The sequence below is a fragment of the Aquarana catesbeiana genome, linkage group LG03 (genome assembly GCF_042186555.1).
Source record: "Aquarana catesbeiana isolate 2022-GZ linkage group LG03, ASM4218655v1, whole genome shotgun sequence".
NCBI classification, from domain to species: Eukaryota; Metazoa; Chordata; class Amphibia; order Anura; family Ranidae; genus Aquarana; species Aquarana catesbeiana.
In genome coordinates this window covers 193,677,522-193,702,592 of record NC_133326.1, presented here as the reverse complement: position 1 = coordinate 193,702,592, position 25,071 = coordinate 193,677,522, and the positions used below count along the sequence as shown (strand labels likewise).

General features: G+C 42.8%; 1 protein-coding gene across 4 annotated transcripts in view; it reads left to right on the top strand.

The window, feature by feature from the left end:
* LRRK2 (leucine rich repeat kinase 2) overlaps positions 1 to 25,071 on the top strand; it is a 546,702-nt gene that overhangs the window by 509,883 nt on the left and 11,748 nt on the right. For 3 of the 4 annotated variants that reach the window (XM_073619682.1, XM_073619683.1, XM_073619681.1), the window contains 4 exons: positions 6,756 to 6,828; positions 17,616 to 17,800; positions 24,311 to 24,463; positions 24,546 to 24,751. In XM_073619682.1, coding sequence (XP_073475783.1) covers positions 6,756 to 6,828; positions 17,616 to 17,800; positions 24,311 to 24,463; positions 24,546 to 24,751 — 617 coding nt within the window. Of the gene's footprint in view, positions 1 to 6,755; positions 6,829 to 17,615; positions 17,801 to 24,310; positions 24,464 to 24,545; positions 24,752 to 25,071 lie in introns of those variants that run through there. The other variant, XM_073619684.1, reaches the window with a different exon arrangement.

The following is a 25,071-nucleotide window of genomic DNA, read 5'->3' as shown; positions in this document are numbered from 1 at the left end:
TTCGCCTTTGCGCGAGAGCAGGGGGGGACAGGGGTGCTTTTTTTTTTTTTTTTCTTTATTATTTTTTTGCTTTTTTATCTTATTTTTAAACTGTTCCTTTCATTTTTATTTTTATTTTTTTATTAATTTAATTGTTATCTCAGGGAATGTAAATATCCCCTATGATAGCAATAGGTAGTGACAGGTACTCTTTTTAAAAAAAATTGGGGTCTATTAGACCCTAGATCTCTCCTCTGCCCTCAAAGCATCTGACCACACCAAGATCGGTGTGATAAAATGCTTTCCCAATTTCCCAATGGCGCTGTTTACATCCGGCGAAATCTTAAGTCATAAAATGCTCGTAGCTTCCGGTTTCTTAGGCCATAGAGATGTTTGGAGCCATTCTGGTCTCTGATCAGCTCTATGGTCAGCTGGCTGAATCACCGGCTGCATTTTCAGGTTCCCTGTTGGGACAGGAGAGCCAGAGAAAAACATGAAAGACGGCGGGGGGGGGGGGGGCATTCCCTCCCACTGCTTGCAAAAGCAGTCTAGAGGCTAATTAGCCGCTAGGATTGCTTTTACATGAAAGCCGACCACTGGCTGAAAAGAATGATACCTAAACCTGCAGGCATCATTCTGGTATAACCACTCAAAGTCCAGCAACATACCAGTACGTTGCTGGTCCTTGTTGGGCATATATTGTAAACTTTTTTTTCAGGCAGCCTGTGGGCTGAACGAAAAAAAGATATTGATCGGTGGGTATGCCCACCATTAGAATACCTCCCTTCATCCACCCACTTCTAATGATGGGCATACATGCACCATTTATATATGCCGAAGCATGGGGGCATCCTCCCGCAAAAGGCAGAAGCAAATTGCTCCTCCACCCACTGCTGCCCCCACGCTTCGGCATATATGCTGAAGTATGTGACTGTGGTGGTGAAATCACCTCCGACTGCGCTGGAGTCACGGCTTTATATATCGTGGGAGCAAGCGCTGTTGCTGTCAAGATAAATAAATCCGCGCTGCAACTCAATGGCATACCTGCTAAGCAAATGATGGTTAACAATAAAACAAAGTAACATTACAGTATAACAGTAAGACTTACCATACCTGCAAAGCAAATACAAAAAAAAAACATAGTAAAAAATAAAACATTTAACGCAACCTGTGCCTAAAATATATATATGCCGAAGCATGGGGGCATCCTCCCACAAAAGGCAGGAGCAAATCGCTCCTCCACCCACTGCTGCCCCCACGCTTCGGCATATATGCTGAAGTATGTAACTGTGGTGGTGAAATCACCTCCGACAGCGCTGGAGTCACGGCTTTATAAACGCTGTTGCTGTCAAGATAAATAAATCCGCCCTGCAACTGAATGGCGTACCTGAAAACAATAAAATGGTTACCAACAAAACACAGTAAACAGTAAAGTATAAAAAAAATTGCATATCTGAAAAGCAAACATGGTAAAACATAATAACAATAAAACATTGCAGAATAGAATAGAGTAAAAAAGAGCAGAACAATAGAGAGAGAGAGAACAATAAAACAACAACTATTTTTGGTTTTTTTATTTTATATTTTTTTTGTGTTTTTATTTATTTTATTTTTTTTTATTTTTTTTTTTTACACTTTTTTTAGTAATGCCTCTCATGCAGCCGGCCTACTGCATTTGGTTGGGGAAGGTGAGGTAGAGCACCGTCTGGAAACAGAAGGGCTCTGACGATCTCTTCCTGGAATTTAAGGAAGGATCCAGTCCGTCCTGAAGCTCTGTATAGCACATGAGCGTTCAGCAAAGCCAATTGAAATAAATAAACAGACACTTTTTTGTACCAGCGTCTGGCCTTACGGGCAACTAAGTACGGCGCCAACAACTGGTCGTTGAGGTCCACCCCTCCCATATTAAGGTTATATTCGTGGACACAGAAGGGTTTCTCCACAACACCAGTTGCCGTAGTAATTTGGGTCTTCGTGTCTGCATGAAGGGAGGTGAGAACGAAAACATTCTTCTTATCCCTCCACTTCATAGCGCTTCATAGCGAGAAAATTATTATACTTCAAGCAGGCTCTCTCCCCCAGCCTAAGACGGGAATCTACAAGCCGCTGGGGAAAGCCCCGGCGATTAGGTCGCACGGTGCCACATGCTCCAATCTGATGATCAAACAAGTGACTAAAAAGTGGCACGCTCGTATAATAATTGTCCACGTACAAGTGGTACCCCTTTCCGAATAAGGGTGACACCAAGTCCCACACTATCTTGCCAGCGCTTCCTATGTAGTCAGGGCAGTTTGTCGACTCTACGTGACTATCTTTGCCCTCGTAAACCATAAAACTACATGTATAGCCTGTGGCCCTGTCACAGAGCTTATACATCTTGACCCCGTATCTGGCACACTTGCTGGGAAGGTACTGTTTGAATGACAAGTGGCCAGAAAATGTAATCAGGGACTCATCAATGCTGACAACTTGATGGGGGGTAAACAAGTCTGCAAAACGTTAGTTGAAGTGGTTTACGAGGGGCCGAATTTTGTAGAGCCGATCGTATGCAGGGTCTCCACGAGGACGACAGAGTTCATTGTCGTTGAAGTGCATGAACCGCAAAATCTGCTCGTATCGTGCCCTGGCCATGGAAGCAGAGAACAAGGGCGAATGGTAAATTGGGTCAGTGGACCAATATGACCGCAACTTACTCTTTTTATTCAAGCCCATGAGGAGGGAAAGGTCTTAAATTCGGAGACCGTAATTGGTCTCCAATCTCTGGCAAGGGAGGACTGGGGATTAGCGGCGATGTGTTGACCAGCGTATAAATTGCTTTGGTCCACAATAGATCTATAGAGATCTTCGGTGAAAAACAGTGAATAAAAATCCAGTGGCGTAAAGTCAACTGTTTCCACCTGAATTCCGGGTTGGCCAGTGAAAGGGGGAAGTACGGGTGCTGCAGAAGTGGTGGGTTCCCAATTCGGTTTGGCGAATGCAGCAGGAAGGGCACGACGGGCCTGTCTTTGTCTTCTTGGTGGCAGCGGGACACTACTAGTGCTTGCCACCTCACCAGCTTGAACTGCACTTATGGGACTCGTCACGTCACCACGTGATACAGCAGTGCTGGATGTACGACCAGGGTGTACTAGGCCGCTGGTGCTTGCCAGTTCACCAGAAGGAATAGCGGCACTAGTACTTCTCTGCTCCATACGAGGACCTGCGGTTCTTGCACTTCAAGGACAGAAGAAGTTCGGGGTCTGGTATGCCTGACCCTAGCAGGGACCACAACTCCGTCATCAGAGCTATCTGTCATGGAGCCGCTGTCCTCTACAGGATCGTATTCTGAGCCTGAACTTGACAGATGAGTGACTTCCTCTTCACTATCTGTCATGCTCAGAAACGTGTAGGCCTTTTCACTAGTGTACCTTCGATTTGCCATTTTGGGCTCTAAATTTAGGGGTACACTAGTGAGACTCACAGGCAAAAAAGCTCCTGACTGTCAGCGACTGTATCAAAACGCTACCAAAAAACTGTTAGCGATCGCAGGGATCAGGCCTGACTCTGCGAACGCTGCAGTTATGTGTGCTTAGTGTTTTGTAAGTGTCAGTTATCGATCGATACTGCACTTGGGTGGGCTGGGCCGAGGAGCAAAACGCAGGTGCTAGCAGGTATCTGGGCTTATCCCGCTAACACTGTGTTTATGGGAACCCTAAACTGCTGGGGAGTATAGATCTGATCGGATCAGATATCGATCCGCTCAGATACTATAGCACTAAGGGAGGTGTATGCTGCGTGCGTGGGTTTTAGCGGTACTGGCGCTAACCTGACGCTGCCTGGGGCGACGCAGACCTTATCTGACCCTAAAAACGTAATTTATATCACCGCCGGGCAATTAGGGGGTTAAACCTTTATAAGGTAATAAACAGCGGGTGCCCTAAAACTATAATAAACTACAAAAAACAAACTAGCTAACCAGAATCACCCGTAACACTTATACGGTGATCGCTGGTGAAAGGGTTAACTAGGGGGCAATCAGGGGGTTAAAATCTTTAGCAGGTAGTATATGGGGGTCCCTGTCGCTATAAAACACTGACAGCGAACCTATATACTTACCTCCCTAACTAGCGTCACCTGTGTCACTAATACAGCGATCAGAAAAACTATCGCTTAGCGACACTGGTGACGGGGGGTGATCACGGGGTTAACCTTTATTGGGGGGGTTAGGGGGGTACCCCAGACCTAAAGGGGGCTAACCTAACTGCCCTAACACTTATAACTGTCACAAACTGACGCTAATGCAAAAAAAAAAAAAACTGCTATTGGTGTCAGTGTGAAGGGGGGTGACAAGTGTGCCTGGCGTGTTCTACTGTTAGTGTAGTGTTGTGCCTGTCCGTGCCACCTTGCCGACTTACATCGCCGTGAGGCGGTCGTCAAGTGGTTAATATCCAACGTTGTTTTATGTTCATGTTCACAGTCTATCTATTTTTGTAAACTGTTATCCACTTACCTTTGATATCGCGGTGGAGGGGACGCCACCTGATTGTATTCCACGCATGTGAGTTCTTTTTTCTCCCCCTTTTTATATATTTGTCCTATTTCCAATAAAGGTTTTTCCATTTGATCATATTCATGTGGTTGCTTCTCCCTTTGGTTAGCTATCATGGGGCTGGGGAGATTTTCTTATTTCCCCCTCCCACTCCTTTGTTTAGTGCCAAACATGTCTACCCTCAAAATTCCATCTACCTTGTGAAACCATAAAGAATGATTATACCCAAATTTATCTATAGGCAACGTCTTTACACCTAATCAATTTAGAGTTAACCATGATTGATGGCTCTTCAATCATTGCGTGTGCAGTGATACCTAAAATGTGTGGAACAGTTGTAATTTTCGTACACGAGTGCACCTGACAAGTGTGTTTGTGTACATATGGGCTTTTGAAATGCTTTCATATTTGCTGGGTTGACTACACTCTCCCTACTGACACCTTACACAGATGTCCCAGGCACCCAGGAGGCACAGATGAACTTGGTTTATATGGTGGTGGTGGGGTGGGGGGAAAAAAATCAAACTGCTTTACAAATATGTCAGCTGAACAAATGTAAACAAATATGTTTGTCAGTGTTGGTGTAGACATAAGACACATGTCGGTGGCGCTGATAGGGTTAAACCCAAATTAGGATATGTGCTCCCTATTACAACTTGGGCTTGATGCACAAAACTAGCACACCAGAATAAGGAATCTTATTATCTTAATTGTACAGGACATTTCCTAAAAAATGGGTTATAGGAATGTAGTTTTAGGTGATTGAACATTGGCAAAGCTTTAGAGGAAACCCCTGGGTGCCTCCCCTATAACCCTACTCCATTCTGTGAGTCCTCCGTTTTTTGCTAGTGTTTGAAGGTATTAGACCTTTTTTGCCCTTCACGAAGAAACTCACCCTTCGTTTAATTATTATGTGAGTGCTATATGGTTCCAGAGCCATGGTCCATTACTTTGAAACCCAGTCCATGAAAACCCCTTTGGGGATATGCCCAACGTGATAGGGGAAGCTCTTTGACTGTTACTGTAAAAAAAAACGGGACTATGGAATGTTTTCCCCTCACATAATACTTTTCAAATTTTGCTCTGAAATCCAACCACTCAGAGCTCAGCCTGAGGTGAATGACTAAGTGTTACATCACACAATTGGATGCATTCTTTAATGCCACTTCCACCTAGAGCCCTTATAAGGTATTCAAGAGCTTCCTCAAATGCTTTTGCCACGGCTGTTTACCTTGTACTCCTTATGAGCATGCTTACCCTATACTCTGCACTCAATTCCGTGAGAACCACACAGGGGAATACCCTGACTTGTAGCTGTGACGGAGACCAAACAAAAGGGAGTCAATGCAACAAAAATCACAGGCGAATATTCACTCTGCCACAGGCCCAAGCAACACTCACCTCAGAGTGACAATGCATCCGTTACATCGGAGCAAGAACCAGCCCGAACACCGGTCTTTGCATGCGGTGTAAAAGACAGATAACCAGCAATTTAAAGAGAGGTGAGAAATTACAGCCTCAGTTATTTCTTTTGTGCCAGTTTCCTTTAAAGTGATTGTAAAATGGTTTTTAAAAAGAAAGAAAGAAAGAAAGGAAAGCAAACATGTTATACTTACCTGCTCTGTTGCAGTAGATTTGCACAGAGCAGCCCGGATCCTCCTCTTCTCGGGTCCCTCTTTGCTGTTCCTGGCCCCTCCCTCCTGTCGAGTGCCCCCACAGCAAGCAACAATTCAGACACGGAGCTGTGGTTCGGCCCCGTCCCCTTTCTCTCCTGATTGGCTAACTGACTTTGATTGACAGCAGCAGGAACCAATGGTGCCGCTGCTGTGTCTCAGCCAATCAGGAGGGAGAGTCCTGTACAGCCGATGGACTCGTAGACATTGCTGGATAGACATGGGGCTCAAGTAAGTATTAGGGGGGCTCAGGGCAGCTGCTGCACACAGAAGGTTTTTTTTTATCTTAATGCATTTATGTTAAGATAAAAAAACCTCCTGCCTTTGTAACCCCTTTAAGAGAGGTTACAAGAACACCAAAATAATGTCAAAAAAATTTTTAGTCCCCACTAGTCACCAGGTCAAATTGTCCTTAAACCTTTATATGAGGCTCTACAGCACAGAGTACAAAACAGATATCACATTTCCTTAATAAAAAATTGTGGGGTTTTCTTGTGTGTGTGTGTGTGTGTGTGTGTGTGTGTTGGCTAGAGTATTGATTTTCCTTCCTCCTTTTTTTTTTCTTTTTTTTTTAGCCAGAAAAAATGCTTTCTGTTTGTTGGTACAGCCAATGGCCTTATCACAGTGTTTGATGACGCTGCAGTGAAGGTAAAGTAACTAAATATCTTCATGCACTGAACAAAACTATTTCCTTTTTGTCCATTGAGGTTCACACATGAAGTTCTTCAATCTTCTGATTATACCACGGCATTCAGGAGGATTGAGCACTAGCAAACAAATAAATCTTACTACCAGACTGGTTCTGGTTAATAAAGCCGCAAAGTGCTTACTAAAGGTCTAGAGCTGTTAGCATTGCCTTTGTACCTACTCTGTCTTTGGAGACTCATGTCTGTGACTGGCCATTTCTGCCAGGCATCAGGAGCCCCCTTATATCTTAATTGTACATCACAGGACATGGAGGAGTAAATATTCATGATTCATACTTAGGTTATGCTGTTGCCTTCAGGTGAATGGACACTGGCTAAGAAAGGCAGGAATCCCCGCCCAGGCATAACCTCTCCTAGCTCCACTAAGCCTTAATTTTGTTCTGATGTCTGTAGGTGATGTATGTGTCTCTGTGTCTCTTTGATATGTTTCATGAGCTCTGTTCCCATAACTCCTGATCTTACAATCCTAATGGGGTAGAGGTGGGCCATAAGGGACACCACTCCTCTCCAGAGGGATTACTGCTCTGACCTGTATAGCACCTTGTCAGTAAGGTCTATGGGGGCACTGTGTGCTGAAGAACCCTGCCTGCAGGATTCAGCACCAACCTGCAGATGTTACATGCCATCCACACGCTTATATGTGGGGTACGGTCCCTCTTGGCCTGCTGGCAGTAGCGACCATAACCGGACCACATGCAAGCACGAATAGGGCCTGTAATGTCTTCCAGTTGGTGTTGGACCTTGCAGAAAGCAATCTCTGGCATACAGTGTACCCAGTAACCTTACTGACAGGGTGCTCTACAGGTCCAAGGCAGCAATCTGGAGGGGAGTGGAGACCCTGAAGACCCTGCGGGGACGCACATGCCACTATGGGTGCAGGTCCCCCTAATTGTGGAACTATTTGGCAGATTCCCCTAAGTGTTCCCTGTGAATGGTCAGTGTACTGGACTTTGGATCATTTTTTCTGGACAGTGCTTGAGGGTCCATACAGTGGTGGAAGAGTACTGTGGGACACTCAGGCACAGTATGCACATTCTCATGTACTTATGGCATTTTACAGTACAAGTGCATTTTAACCTCTGAGTCAGAACAGCATGGAATACTGTCATATTGCTCTGAACGCAGCTGCACAGCACCTCTTTTGTCACCAGCCCTGCTCCACAGTTGTTGCAGGAACGGCTCTGCATTTTCCTACTCTAGGCACGGGAAGTATTGGGACGTTACTAATATAAGTGCAGCGCTAATCCCCTCGCAAAGGTATTTACAATCACTTAAAACCAAATTTAAAAAACAGCATGTCCAGTATTACTTAAAGGGGTTGTAAACCCTCATGTTTTTTCACCTTAAGGTGAAAAAACTTCTGACACTGACCGGCCCCCTAGCCCCCCCCCCCGTTTTACTCACCTGAGCCCATTCGTTCCCTTGGCGGAAACACACTCTTCCTCTCTGCCCGTCGTCTTGCCTCTTGATTGGATAGATTGATAGCAGCATAGCCATTGGCTCCCGCTGCTGTCAATCAAATCCAGTGACCGGGGGGGTGGAGCTGAGTCCTGCATTCTGTGTGAATGTACACAGATGCAGTACTCGGGAGCGTGCCCGCACGGGTGTCCACCTTAGGAGAGCCTTCAACGTGGACACTCAATGCGGAGAGGAGCTACCAGCGCCTCCGGGGGACCCCAGGAGTTGAGTATTGAGGCAAAACGAACTGCACAGTGGAGGTAAGTGTGACATGTTTGTTATTTAAAAAAAAAAAAGAGGGTTTACAACCCCTTTAACATAAACATATGTGACTCAACAATGCCAAACATTGACTTAATACAAGCAGTCAAATGAAAACTTGAATATAAAAGTCCAAATTGCACACAAGTCCAAAAAGGTTCTTCGCATATGTAAAATCCTTCCAGTGATAACCACACCATGACAGTGCTGGGAGTGAATGCTTACCAGTAGGCAATGGCCCTCAATGCCTGAGTGATCATTAACCGTATGGATGATGTGTTTTGATGAACCCACTTGTTACATATAGGGCTCCATTGTTTTCCTTTGAAAATGGCTTCATAAGCAATATATGTAGAGAAAAAAAGAACAGGAATGCTCCCAAATGTTTAAATTGAATTAAAGCTTTTTTTTTAACACTTGCCCCCAGGACCTGGCTGGCAAGTGTGAACATGTGTGGTGACATCAGCACGTCTAGCTCCGCCCAGAGCATTTTGTCAGATGTGACATCATCAGGGGCACCTGATGACATCACATCTGATGAAATGCTTTCGGAAGAGCTAGTGTTTTGGTTAGCTGAACCTCTAGGCAGGAAGCGAATTGAGCGCCTGCCCTTTAATTGCAAATGCATGTATGGACCAAGGCGAAGGATCACTTTTGGAATCCAAAAAGAGTTTGTTTTGTAAGCAATCAGCCTCAGGCTCTAAGCAAAAGTCTATATCCCAGTTCTACAAGAAAAACTGGACTTTCAAGTCTGGAGGAAAATACTCCTAACAATGAAGGGGTGCCCCCCACTTGTGTGGGGAGGTGCTTACAGACCACCTGGACTCCGGAGTTCCAAGGCGACTGGGTCTACAGTGTGGTATCCAGAGGCTACAAACTGGAGTTTTGCTGCTTTCACGTTATACATGTTATGCACTCAAGGGTATCTTTAAATCCACAAAAAGAGCTTTTTTTTGCAGCCCTCAAAACACTTTTCTTAATGGGCCATTGCTCCTTTGCTGGCAGAGGAGGGGTCTCACAGCTTTTATTCCAACCTGTTCAGTTTCCAAGACAAACTGAGATGTCTGACCTATCTGGACCTCAAAGGTCACTAAAAGTTCAGAAATTGAGGATGGAGTCCACCCAGTCAGTGATTACTTTGCTTCATAAAGGGGACTGCCTGGCATTCGTTGATATTAATGATGCTTCTCTTTATGTTGCGATTTTACAGCCTTACCAACAGTTTCTGCATTTAGCTGTGATCACCATTATCAATTCGTGGTGCTGCCTTTTAGCCTGTCCACGACACCAAGAGGGCTTACCAAGGTGTTGGCTCTGGTTCTGGGGTTAGTTAGGACTTCTGTATTCCCATTGTGGGCTACCTGAACAACCTGCTGCTCAGCGAGCAGTCTGTTCAGAAACGAACATGAAATGTCCAACAAATGGTACAAGCCCTGGAGAGGTTCGGCTGAGTACTAAACCACTAGTAGTCAGTTTTTCTTCGAACACAATGTCTGGAGTACTTGGGCTTGGTACTCAACATGAAGCAGGCAAAGGTACAGAAGGTATTGATTCCATTGGAAAAATGCCTGTCACTTTGCACCTAGGTACATGTCCCTGTCAGGGCTCGGACAATGCCACAGCTGTGGCATACATGAACCATTAAGGAGGAACAAGAAGTCACCGAACTTAGAAAGAAGCAGACCTGATCTTGTCTTGAACAGCTTTTCCCATTCTTGCTGTGCACATTACAGCATGGAAAATTGGCAACAGATTTTCTCAGCCAATAACAACTGAATCTGGGTGAATGGGCATATCACCCAAAAGTGTTCATATAGATTTTTGTGTGGTGAAAGACACCAGGTGTGCACCTCTTTGTGTCAAGCCAAAAACTGGACAGCTTTGTGTCCTGCAGCAAGGATCCTAAAGCGTTGCAATAGATGACCTTGTGACTCCTTTTATTTTATTTTCCTTAACATATGCCTTCCCTCCCCTGCCTCCCTCCGCCTCTCTGAAAGGATAAAAGTGGAGGGCATTCCGATAATTCTGATTCTGGCCAAGAGGAATGTGGTATACGGACTTCATAAATCTCTTGACAGATGAGCCGTGGGCTCTTTTGTATCAATATCATATCTGCTTTACAGCTATTGGCTTTATCGGCATGGCTGGTAAAACCCAAGTCCTCAGGGATAGGGGCGTTTCTGACTCTGTAATCCCTACCCTCCTCAAGGCTAGAAAGTCAACCTTCAGGAAGGTGTACCATTGTACATGGTGTGATGCTTGTAAGTTTTTAGACCCCAACAGTATGTTGTGAGGAGCATTTTGTCTTTTCTCCAGTCTGGTCTTAAATGGATTTGTTGGCTCTTTTCTCAGGCCTGTGATATTAAGGGCAAGGTTCTTCCTTTCCCACTCAAGACCCATTACACCAGGAGTGTCAGAGCTTCTTCTGTTCATGTTTGTAAGGCTCCTTACTAAAAAAAAGAGCAAATAGAGCCCAGCGCTCAGGGTATTATAAAAATAAACTGCAAGAGTCATAAATGAATAAAACTGAGTAGTTTAATAAAACTAAAAATAGTTATAAATATCGATAATAGTTGGTGAATTGTAACCCAAGTTATAAAAACAAGAACCAATATTACAATTGAACCCACAGTAACACAATGTTGTAATGTTATATTGCACTAAATATCAGCATCTGAATATGCACTAAAATAAAAGACAGTCAGCCTTTAAACAACAGGGAACCAGCACGGAAGATCCATCCAAAGCATGCCCCAACAAAAGGCAATGGGTAAGCTGGTGAGAGCCGAACAAGGTGCTCAAAAAAAAGTTGAGAAAACTCACATCTTCCTCGCTGGATGTGGGGTCTGGCGCCGCGCAGAGCGGCTGACCGGCTCCAACGAACAGTGTACTGGCCGTGGCGTGGACAGAACCGATGTTCTGCCGTGAGGAGCGGAGCCTCACCGAGGCTCCGTGACGATAGATGATGACCTCAGCACAGGGGAGCCGCCGGAGTGTCAGCTGGTGGAAGCAGACCGCTGGCTCTCCAGACTGTGTCTCCACAAGGGTGAAATTCCTCAAAAGTGGATGGTGTCACTGCACAGATTCCAATGATGGATTTGAGAGGCCGATCAGGGGAAAAATGTTGCTGCCGACAGGCTGATGGAACTCACATCTGTCTAAACTCCCTGCGGCCCCTCAAGATGGAATAAAGCCAATGATAGATGAATAGAACAAACGGGGACTGAACGTAAATAGCCAAACCAGATGGAAGTGGTGGGAGAGAAAAATGCTGCTGGCTTTTGGGAGCTTGCACAAAAATGGAAGAATAAATACATGGATGGATAGATGGATGATCACCGTGACTTGGCTCTGGATAAGACCACTGTCATTGGGTTGCCTTGACGACGCGTTTCGCGCATGAGCGCTTTGTCATAGTCAAGGGAGTAGGCAACTCGCAAAGTTTAAATACATAAATGTGAATTGGGGGAGGGGACACAGTGGGAGGGACAAAAAAAAAAAAGGTAAACCCATTGTGGGGGGGGGGAACGACAAAATCTCTAGTGTTAACCCCCTGTTGTTCAAACAACCTGACAATGGAAAAACACACAATAAAGTATATACATATTAAAATATTCATATTTAAATATATATTCAGGGTACAGAACATAAATAACACATGATCAAACAAAACATTTTTATTGATTATCACGAGAATATTTACTAGAAAGGCATAATAAGATATTTTTCAAAAAGTCATTTTCTTAAAAAAATCTCTCAAAAAATCTTGTTTAAAATTCTTTTCAATCTCTTTCCACAACTTCATTGTTATTCAAAAAATCACCCAGCGTAACACCAACTCTACACAAAGCTGCATGTTTCCAGTTCCTCATTTAACCCCTTGGGGGCAAGCGAATCGAACATATAGATCCAAAAAACCTCTCGCTTGCACAAGGAGAATCTCTCATTATTGGTTAATGTACCCTTGGGGATCGTTTCAATCACAAAGACCTCTAAATGTCTAATGTCCTTGTTGTGGAAACTTAAGAAATGTCGAGGGACACTGTGTTCATCGCTCCCTTTTGAAATCAGTCTACGGTGGTCACCCACTCTAGCCCGTAATGCCCGAATGGTCCGACCAACGTAGACTAGCCCACACGGGCAACGCAAAACGTATATAACGAAGTCAGTGGAGCAGGTGATGAATTGCCTAATCTCGTATTTTTTACCTGTGTTAGTTGTGATAATCTTAGAACCACAGACAATAAATTGGCAGGTAAGACAACCCCACTTTTTACACTGAAATATGCCCTTTCTATCGTGGAAATAAGATCTGATATCAAGGGGGGATTTAGATGATTTGTTTACTATTTTGCTGGGTGCTAACAAATTTTTAACAGTACGGGCTTTTCGGAACGTTACCTGTGGAGCCTCAGGTAATACCGGAGCTAGACGTTGGTCCAAACGTAGAATACCAAAATGTTTTCTAACAATTCTAGATATGGACTTGTATCTATCATTGAAAGTGGAAATAAATCTAACTGTCTGGTTAGTTCTTGATTCGTCTTTTGAACTCTTGTCCCTGAGAGGGGGGTTCATGTGGGACAGGAAGGCGTCATTGATGAGGTCACATGGGTAACCCTTCTCTTGGAATATCTTTTTCATAATAGCCCCCTGTTCAACATAATCCTCCACTCTGGAACAATTGCGTCTCAGTCTGTTAAATTGACCACTTGGGATGTTGCATTTCCATGATGGATACTAGTTGGCTTAACGTGGTTTTTAGTAAAGATTCTGTGTTGATCATGGGCTAACACCAAGTTCATGGGGATCTATTACATGAGTAAACGACAAACCAAATGGATTAAAATTTTAGTGGGCCTCAAATGAGGAAAACAGATCTGGGCCACCGCTCCATATGATCACAATGTCATCGATGTACCGCCCAAAAAAGACAATGTGCTCTGCGTACGGATTGTTGGTCCAGATACTGTGCTCCTCCCAATAGCCCATAGTAAGATTGGCATAGACCGGAGCAAAGTTAGCTCCCATGGCAGTTCCCCTAAGTTGTAGATAAAATTGTTCACAAAACATAAAATAGTTATGTTTGAGACTTGAGAATTCAGTGGCTTGAACCAAAAATTGTGATTGCAAAGAACTGAAATCACCACTCTTAGTTATAAAATATTGTACGGCTCTCAGGCCTATTTCATGGGGTATCGAGGTATAAAGGGAGGACACATCGAGAGATGGCCACCAGTATCCCTCTTCCCATGAATAATTCTGAAGGGCTTTTATTACATCGTTGGAATCCTTGATGTATGAAGGTAATTGACACACGAGGGGCTGCAGACAATAATCAATATATATGGACAAACCATTACTAAAGCTATTAGTGCTTGCCACAATAGGTCTGCCAGGAGGATCCACCAATGATTTGTGGACCTATGGAAGGTGGTAAAAATAGGGAGTACTACACTCAGATGGTAATAGAAATTGTCTTTCTTTATTGGTGAGTACTCCATTTTGCCAAGCTTCATGTACCAGTGACCTTAATTCCAGTTGAAATCCTGGAAGAGAATCAGACTGTAGTTTCAAGTATGTGTTGATGTCCGCTAGCAACCTGCTTGCTTCTTTGGTATAATCGATACGATTTTGTACCACCAAGCTACCACCCTTGTCCGCCTGCCTAATGATGATCTTGGTATTCGATATTAACTCTTTCAGGGCCGCGTTCTCACATCTACTCAGATTCTGATGCTTCCGCATCTTAGAATCATCACATAGTGATAGGAAGTCTTCATATACAGCTTGATAGTAAGTTTCTATGTAGGGGCCTTTTGAACTGATTGGAAAGAAAGTTGATTTAGGTCGGAAGGGGGTATGCATTACTGGTGGTTCTAAACTGGCAGTGGGAACATAGCCTTCTGTATGGCCCTCAGCCCATAATTCCTCAAGAGCCTGTAGTGCAGCTTCATCAAGTTCCATAGAAGGTGTACACTCTGGTACCGGAACCAATGTGGAATTAGCCTCCTTCCTATCTTTTTTATGTATGGCCAGTGGGTTAGGGGCATAATGGCGTTTTAACGTTAATGAGCGTATAAAACGGTGTAGATCTTTAAAGAGACCGAACTTATTTGGACCTATCGAAGGTGAGAAACCCAAACCTTTCTGGAGTAAACGCACTTCAGAGGGGGTAAGATTATGTGAGGACAGATTATATATTTTTATTGTACTATCATTTATGTTGATTCTGACCTCTCTTTTTTGTTTACTCTTCCTAGTGGCTCCTCCTCTTCGTCCTCTTCTAGTTTTCTTTTCTCTTTTGGCACTCCCTTTGGAGGAGAAAACTGAAAATTTTGAGAATTAGAACTTTTTGGAGATAATATAGGACAATTGGCGCCCTGGGGGCGATGCTCATCTCTAGTGTCTTGAGATTTGGGTCTCGCTCCCAGTAAGACATAGTCCTCTAAGTCTCGAGATAGAGGGCTAAAACTGTTCTGGGTGGGTATGTTATAAGCCTATTGAATTTGGGTGGTAGGTGGTGAAACGATAGCAACCTCATGCCTTGCGATAGAAGGGGTGAGTGGTACCATCAAAGAGGAGGCTCCTTACTAGTCTTTTCTTAACATGTTTACTAAGGTTTATTAGGTAGATAATTATGCATAGGCGAACACCAGTTTTGAGCAAAAGGTCTTGCAGGCAGCTTTGTAGTGGTGTTCCCCCATTCTGTTTTGGATTTTTGGGTATTCTGGTCTTATTTCTGTGTTGGCCTCCCCTCATGGTCGGTGCTTTGGGACATCCCAAGTAGTCATTGATATGAAGTTCACTGTCCTATCAGTTAATAAGTTAGGATTTTTGGTTTACCTACTGTCTTAAGCATTAGAGTCTGTGACTTCTCGAGGAGCCTAGCCTAGCCTTCTATGATTAGCCTGTACACTGCTTACCACACTTGTGGCTGCAGAAGGTCTGTCTGTTTCTAGACACTGACTGGGCAGTTTGGCTTTTCTGCATATCTCTGTCATACCAACCTTTAACGGGTTGGGGTCTATTTACAACACGCGTCCTTTGATAGTGGCAATGCCAGTAACGTGGAGTAATGTTGGGGTATGTCCCCTTCTCAGAATCCTCAATGGCTTTATTGGATATTGCTGTGCCTGATTTCTTCTCGGAGGAGGTTTTTACTACAGTCATGCACAGTTTTATGTTGCAGATTGTCCAGCTTATCTCTCACCCTGGGTTTGCAGTCACACTTCAGCGTTTTGAATCATGATAGATTTGCCACGATTCTAAATAGCCGATGTGTGAATGACCAATCTCGGGACTCTCATTGGAGATGCCATTCATTTGAAGGACACCCAAAATTGTTTTCCGAATCTGCTGCAATTGTTGCGCGATAGATCACGCTGACATTGCGGCAACCCGCATTACGTGAAGCATGTCACCTAAAAGTAGCTCCTGAACTTATTGTTGGGCGACGAGCTTCATACGATGGGGGTTGCCACGATTGCAGCACGATTTGGCAGACCCGCACCGTGATTTTAGGTGTCATTCAGATGAATGGCATCGCACATGTGAGTCCCGCGGTTTGTCATTCACATATTGGCGATTTGAAATTGCGGGCAGAGTCGCGGCAAATCTGCCTGCGATTCAAAACACTGAAGTGTGAATGCCGTCTGAGTGCAGAGGCAGGCAGCACGTCACTGCACCTTCCCCTGCAAATTTAATTGCCTGATCTGCTTGTGGCATTGGCCACTTCCAGGCCTTGGGCTATGGAAACTATGATTCTCAGGTTGCTGACTAATGAGCTCCACACTTCTGGAATTAGCCATCGGATATTACTCCTAAACTGAAAGAGACAGTTTTGACCCTTATTAATTTGGTGTTCCACACACTAAAACTGGAAGTTCTGCCTGTCGCTTCAACTAATACTGTCTCTCTGAGGCCTCCTATAGCTTCCATTTACACACACTTTTTTTTTTTTTTTAGTTGCTTCTGTATGAAGATTAGGAGCACCCTGATAGAACTTCTGCATCTCCAATACTGCTTGGTGATGCTGTACCTTTTTAATGAGGAGTTTGACAGTAAGTGGCCCATCCCGTCTGTGCATGAAGCCATCTCTCTCGTTAACAAGGTCAAGCTGAGAATTTCCCTTCATTTAGGGACCCCACTAATAACAGACTGGGTGGTACAGACAGGGTTAGTTATGGCAAACATCAGGTCTCCCCTTGCAAATGAAGGCTCACTCCTATGGGGCTGCAAGTGCCTCTTGTGCGTTTCAACATTAGGCTTCTGTTTCCCAGATCTGGAAGGCTACCTCCTGGTCTTCAGTTCATATGATTTCAAAGTTTTACCTGTGGATGTTGCAACCTCTTCCGGTGCCAACTTTGGACGTAAGGGCCTTTAGGCAGCTGTAGAAGTTGCAGGAAGTCCCCAGTTCCTGTTTTTATATTGGACCTGTTAGCAGTTTGCTGTGTTGCCGAGCCCACAGTTGAGAGGCTTTGGTCATCCTGAAGATTTACGGCTTTCCATATCTGTTGATGAGACAGAAAACAGGATTTGTTGCCTCATCATAAAATCTTTTTATTGTTTACTCATAAAATCCTTTTATTGTAGGACATATTGTAGGCACATAGGTCCCACCCCTCCTTTTTTATCATGTTTTTGATACTGCTTTGCTCCTAAAGTGAAGCATGTTGGTAGGAGTGGTTATCCCAGTAAAAGTAAGTAAATTTGAAGTTGTTGCTGGAGTAGGGAAGAGGTTTCATTCAATGGGTACAATTGATCTGTGACAACTGGCTAAGATGGGAATTTCTCTCAATTTGGGGTGGTTTACCCTCAGTTCCAGTTGGAAAGTATGAAAGTATGACTTGTTGTTTACCCTCATTTCCAATTGGGTCTTTAGGATAGGATGTGAAGGGACATATCCCCAAGGAGCACACGCAGTAAAAAGTAACCTGTACCCTACTCTATCCAAAAAAAAAAGGTCTTTACATACACATTATGAATTTAATGTTTGTTCTCTTTTAGTGTCAAGATGTGAGTCCCGTGAAGGTACTTAATGTCGGAGATATCAGCACTCCAGTAATGTACCTATGTGAATCTACATATTCATCTGAAAAGACTGCTGTCTGGGGGATCTGTGGAACAAAGATCTTGTCTCTTTCCAGTGATTTTACTATTCAAAAGACTATTGAAACAAAAACTGCTGTATTGTAAGTTTGCATGATGCTTTTTTTTCCCTAATTTTTATCTTGCATTCATTTTGTTTTTTATTGACCAGCAGAAAAAAGAGTGCTTTGTTAGTTGTTCTAGGACTGTAGCAAATGAAAGTATGACTTGTTATAAAGCTGCAACCGTATGTTTGGCACAACGTTTCATGCTCGTAAATCCCTGCATTTGGTAACAAACTGTGTTACAGGTTATGGTAGTCCTGATGAAAATGTATTACTGTTTTATATAACTTGGAGCCTTGTGTTAGAGTCTTAGTAGAAAGCAGTGTTTTTAATATTTTTGTAAATATTTTATTATATCTTTTCATATGACAACACTGAAGAAATTACACTTTGCTATAATGTAAAGTAGTGAGTGTACAGCTTGTATAACAGTGCAAATTTGCTATCCCCTCAAAATAACTCAACACACAGCCATTAATGTCTAAACCGCTGGCAACAAAGGTGAGTACACCCCTAAGTGAAAATGTCAAAATTTGTCCCAAAGTGTCAATATTTTGTGTGGCCATCATTATTTTCCAGCACTGCCTTAACCCTCTTGGGCATGAAGTTCACCAGAGCTTCACAGGTTTCCACTGGAGTCCTCTTCCACTCCTCCATGACGACATCACTGAGCTGGTGGATGTTAGTGACCTTGCCCCCCTCCACCTTCCATTTGAGGAAGCCCCACAGATGCTCAATAGGGTTTAGGTCTGGAGACATGCTTGGCCAGTCCATCACCTTTACCCTCAGCTTCTTTAGCAAGGCAGTGGTCGCCTTGGAGGTGTGTTTGGGGATATTATGTTGGAATACTGCCCTGCGGTCCAGTATCCGAAAGGGAGGGGTTCATGCTCTGCTTCAGTATGTCACAGTACATGTTGGCATTCATGGTTCCCTCATTGAACTGTAGCTCCCCAGTGCTGGCAGCACTCATGCAGCCCCAGACCCTGACACTCCCACCACCATGCTTGACTGTAGGCAAGACACACTTGTCTTTGTACTACTCGCCTGGTTTGACAACATCTGAACCAAATAAGTTTATCTTGGTTTCATCAGACCACAGGACATGGTTTCAGTAATCCATGTCCTTAGTCTGCTTGTCTTCAGAAAACTGTTTGCGGGCTTTCTTGTGCATCATCTTTAGAAGATGCTTGCTTCTGGACGACAGCCATGCGGACCAATTTGATGTGTGTGGCGTATAGTCTGAGCACTGACAGGCTGACCCCCCACCCCTTAAACCTTCGCAGCAATGCTGGCAGCACTAATACGTCCATTTCCCAAAGACAACCTCTGGATATGACGCTGAGTACGTGCACTCAAATTATTTGGTCGACTATGGCGAGGCCTGTTCTGAGTGGAACCTGTCCTGTTAAACCCCTGTATGGTCTTGGCCACCATGCTGCAGCTCAGTTTCAGAGTCTTGGCAATCTTCTTTTAGCCTAGGCCATCTTTGTAGAGTAACAATTCTTTTTTTCAGATCCTAAGAGAGTTCTTTGCCATGAGGTGCCATGTTGAACTTCCTGTGACCAGTATGAGAAAGTATGAGCGATTACACCAAATTTAACACACCTGCTCTCCATTCACACCTGAGACCTTGTAACACTAACATGACACTGGGGAGGGATTGGGCCCAATTTGGACATTTTCACTTAGGGGTGTACTCGCTTTTGTTTCCAGCAGTTTTGACATTAATGGCTGTGTGTTGAGTTGTTTTGATGGCAAAGCGAATTTACACAGTTATACAAGCTGTACACTCACTACTTTACATTGTAGCAAAGTGTAATTTCTTCAGTGGTGTCACATGAAAAGAAATAATAAAATATTTACAAAAATGTGATGGGTGTGCTCACTTTTGTGAGATACTGTGTGTGTGTATATATATATAGATATATCTATATATATATATATATATATAGATAGATATATCGATCGATATATCTATCTATATATATATATATATATATATATATATATATATATATATATATATATATATATATATAGATAGATATATCGATAGATATATATAGATATATCTATATCTATATATATATATATATATAACATTTTTTTTAATAAGCATGTCATACTTACCTGCACTGTGCAATGGTTTTGCATTTTTTTTTGCCTGATCCTGGCACTTTTGGCTTCTTCCCCCTGCCGAGTGTCCGCCATAACAAACCGCCTCGCGACCCACACTCTGTGCATTCATTGACACACAGAGCATGGCTCAACCCCTCTCCCTCCTCAATGGCTGTGATTGACCACAGTGGGAGCCACAGGCTCCCACTGCTGTCTTTGAGCTTACGAGGAGGGAGAGGGTTGGTGGAGCTGCACTCCTTAATGCAGCCTTTAAAACCACTTTAAAGCTGAATTTTGGACACAAAAGCTTTTATTGAAATACATTCCTCAATAGCCACAAATTATATAAATCCAATTTGTGTGCACATTTGCAATGTAGCAGTGACAATATACTGTACTGCAAATAGCCTCTGTAGATAGCAGAGCAAATAGGATAGGCCCAGCACACCACTCACACTCTAGGCCAGGGATCCTCAAACTATGGCCCTCCAGCTGTTGTGGAACTACACATCCCATGAGGCATTGTAAAACTCTGACATTCACAGACATGACTAGGCATGATGGGAATTGTAGTTCCTGAACAACTGGAGGGCCATAGTTTGAAGACCCCTGCTCTAGGCTGTCTGCAGAAAACTACAGAGGGGGCAGAGATGAGACCAGCCACCCAGCACAATAGGAAAGAGCAACAGTGACTGGTCTTAATTGCAGGAAGCTCATGCACAGAGGCAAAGTTTCACACTAGATCACTACACAGACCTGGAAAAAAATCCCAAAGATTCAAGTAAGAATACACATTTCAGGATTCTCAACAAAACCTCTACAATCTACTATACTATATACCCTTTCTACACTTTTGCATAGTTGAGTATTAAAGCACAACTCTGTTCCTCACCTGCCCATTGGCCCTCCCCTGCATCCATGACAAAAAAAGTATGACATTTTTTTTTATAGGTGTCTTATTCTGGGTCTATTGACATCACTGGTCCTCTTCACCTTCTACTTCCTCCAGTACCACAGCAGAGAGTGGCATATCATCATCTAAGGATGTGCACAACTCCATGCAGCATTCTCCTGTGAGTTCTGAAGTCATATGAAGTGGGTTGAATAATACCCAGAGAAATGTAATCACATTGCTAGATGTGACTGTAGGGGACAGTGATGGAGTTCAGAAACAGTTGTGCTGAAACAATAGCATAACCCGACAGAAATGGTGAAATGTTGGCATTGATATTGAAAATATGACTGATCATGCCAAATAACTGTCTTTTATTTAAGGATAGTGATCATATGAAGCCATTTATTAGTTGTTTGGCTTCTTTTTAAATCGTGATAATGACAGAAATAACCCTAATGGCCCTGATCAAAAGTTTACATATCCTGGAATGTTTGGTCTTGGCACAGACACACCGGTGACACACACAGGTTAAAATGGCAATTAAAGGTTAATTTCCCATATCTGTGGCATCCCACATGGATGCAATGAGCAGGCTAGATACTGGACCATGGGAAGCAGAAAAGAACTGTCAAAACTTTATAAAGATGGAAAAGGATATGCAAAGATATCCAAAACCTTGAATATACCAGTCAGTACTGTTCACTTATTAAGAAGTAGAAAAATTTCGGGATCTCTTGATACCAAGCTAAGGTCCGTTAGACCAAGAAATATTGCAGCCACCACTGCCAGAAGAATTGTTTGGGATACAAATAAATATCCACAGGTAACCTAAGGAGAAATCCAGGCTGCTCTGGAAAATTATGGTGTGATTGTTTCAAGGAGCACAATACAATACTTGAACAAAAATGAGCCACATAGTCAAACTACCGGAAAGAAGCCTTTACTGCACCAATGCCACAAAAAAGCTTGGTAACAATGTGGCCGACAACACCTTGGCACGCATCACAGCTGGCTCTCTGTAATCTGGAATAATAAGACTGATCCCTCCTGTATTGATTTGTATTGTAAGTGTACTGTCCTCATGTTGTAAAGCGCTGCGCAAACTGTTGACGCTATATAAATTCTGTACAATAATAAGACCAAATAGAGGTTTATGGTCACAACCATAAACGCTACGTTTGGAGAGGGGTCAACAAGGGCCTATAGCAACAAGATTACCATCCCCACTGTGAAGCATGGTGGTGGCTCACTGAGGTTTTTATTGGGGGGGGGGGGTTGTGAACTCTTAAGGCATGTGAAAATTGATGGCAAGATGAATGCAGCATGTTATCAGAAAATACTGGCAGACAATTTGTATTCTGCACAAAAGCTGAGCATGGGACGCTCTTTAACTTTCCAACACGACAATGATCCTAAGCACAAGGCCCAGTCCAGTGGTTACAGCAGAAAAAGGGCCTTAATATCATCGAGCCACTCTAGGGAGATCTCAAACGTGCGGTTCATGCAAGATGACCAAAGACTTTCCACGACCTGCAGGCATTTTGCCAAGACAAATGGACAGCTATACCACCTGCGAGAATTTGGGCCTCATAGACCACTATTACAAAAGACTGCACGCTGTCATTGATGCTAAAGGGGGCAATATGTTTTGTTTTAGGATTGTGCCATTCTGTTATGTCCTACAGGTAAATATGTATCCCACAATAAATAAAAGATGTGTTTTGCCTGCTCACTCATGTTTGTTTTTTAAATGATACATACTGTATAATGTATTAGCAATTCTCCAAGGCTATGCAAACTTTTGAGCACAACTGTAAGTAAAGAAGCTGGAGCTGCCACTGCTGGAGGAAAAGGCAAAAAAATGTATTTTTGGCCCAAGCTGGAATGGGGCTTTATCATAGATTTCTGGAAGTGTGTAAGGTGGATAGTATTGTGCGGAGTGTTACTTGAAAACATTGTCAGCCTCACTAAACTGATGTGGTATAAAATAAATACTGCGCTAACACTAATTAAACTTACATGAGCTGCGACTAAAAAGTAGTAAACCATATAATCTAATAAAATTCAAAAAAGTCGCGCTAAAAAAATGAGTGGCAACAGACAAGTGCCTAAAAGCCTCATAAAAAATATGAGGATAAGTAGTGGTCACTGAGCAAATATTTCAATGCTAATCGGTGTATGAATGCACCACAATAGAAATTAAATTTATAGAACACAGATATTACTTTCTATGTCCATGAAAAAAGAAACACCCAATAATACGTGACTTGATGCAGGCAACAAGTGAATGCCTCAAAACACTAAGGCAAAATATAACAGTGTGGCAAATATATGTCTATGAGAGCCGTGCCAAAACACTAGAAAAAATGATATTCAGTGTATAAAATAAACAAAGCTTATAAAACCCAAAAAAAGTCCATAGCTGTACAGAAACAATAATGATTATAGTCCGTACATCCTTTGTAGCACACATACAAAACGAAGTGATAAATGTCCCCAAGTGCTGAGTGAATATTAGAACCAAAACTTGCTGCAGTGAATAGGGTGCGTAGACAGACCTCCACCTTTCAAAAACTGCTGCCTCTTACCAGAAAAAGTTGGTCTCTTAGTTATAGGAGACCTAAAAGGGTGGATGGCTACAACCCCAGCCAGGGATCTGTACAACAGGCACTTGTCATCCGAATCCAGGGACTCTATCCGCCAGTCACACCACAGTAGGTAGGATGTGTCCCCATAAAAGAGATAAAGAGCTCCACATAGCATAAAATCTAACGTTTTATTGAATAAAGAAGGTATAGATTGCACTTACAAAATCAGTTGTGTATAAAAGCATATAAGAAAGCCGGCCGGCTCCAAGACAACCCGTGTCTTCCGGGTGTTCGAATCGCGGTGTTGTCGGGACGTAGCTCCTCCTCCCTACGTCGTTTCGTCACAACAGGACGTGGTCACTGGTGGTTTTGGGTTTTATAAGCTTTGTTTATTTTATACACTGAATATCATTTTTTCTAGTGTTTTGGCACGGCTCTCATAGACATATATTTGCCACACTGTCATAGTTTGCCTTAGTGTTTTGAGGCATTCACTTGTTGCCTGCATCAAGTCACGTATTATTAAGTGTTTCTTTTTTCATGGACATAGAAAGTAATATCTGTGTTCTATAAATTTAATTTCTATTGTGGTGCATTCATACACCGATTAGCATTGAAATATTTGCTCAGTGACCACTACTTATCCTCATATTTTTTATGAGGCTTTTAGGCACTTGTCTGTTGCCACTCTCATTTTTTTAGCGCGACTCTTTTGAATTTTATCACTAAACTGATGTGAATGTACATGATTTCTGTATAATACTATTAATATAAATAAAATACTAAAGAGTATTTTAGCAAAAATGTTTAATTTCAATAATTTTAAACAAAATGACCCTTTGAGATTTTACTTCCAAACCCTATGGGGACAAGAAAATGAAAAAATAACATTGTACATATTGTCATAATGTTGCATTTACATCAAAATGTTGTATTTTTTCCCCCTAGATTTTCAAATGGATCTTCAAATGACTCAAACATAACTTCGTTTGCAATTGACAAATACATCTATGTAGCAAAAAAATATAGTCCTCTTGTGGAAATTTGGGATAAGAAGTCAGAAAAACTATCTGGAGTGCTGGACTGTGCTCAGTTTCTGAAGTAAAGGCTCTATTTTTACTATTATTTGTGTTTTTTAAGCTTTGAGTATTTTTTTTAATAATTTTTTTTTCCTGTGTTGAAGAGAGGAAATTGTAAAACAGAGAAAACTGAAGAAGGAAGATTCTTACACTGCACGTGTAAAAGCTTTATTTCTGCAGAAGAATACTGCTCTGTGGGTGGGGACTGGAGGAGGACACATTCTTCTCATTGACTTGTCAACACGGCGCCCACTAAAAATTATTTCTAGTTTCTGTGACTCTATTCGATCTATGATTCCTGCCCAGCTAGGTAAAGAAAAATGTAATACCTTATCTTGTTTGGCAGCTTTTTGGTTCAGTCCAGTTAGACTGTATATATTAGATTTGAATACATAATTGAACTAACAGAACCTGAATTTCCAGCGGTTTTGCAGTCAAAACAAAGGGTTAAAGCTACTGTTGTATCTTTACTTTTACAGTGGAACTCTGCTTAATAAATCTTTGTGAACAAGCAGGTTTTTGATTCAGGAAAGACATACAATGTTCCCTATGCTGCAGCCTCCCCCCCCCCCCCCCCCCCATGACAGCAGAGAAGTTCCCTGTACTAGCTGTCGCTTGTCGAAATCAGCG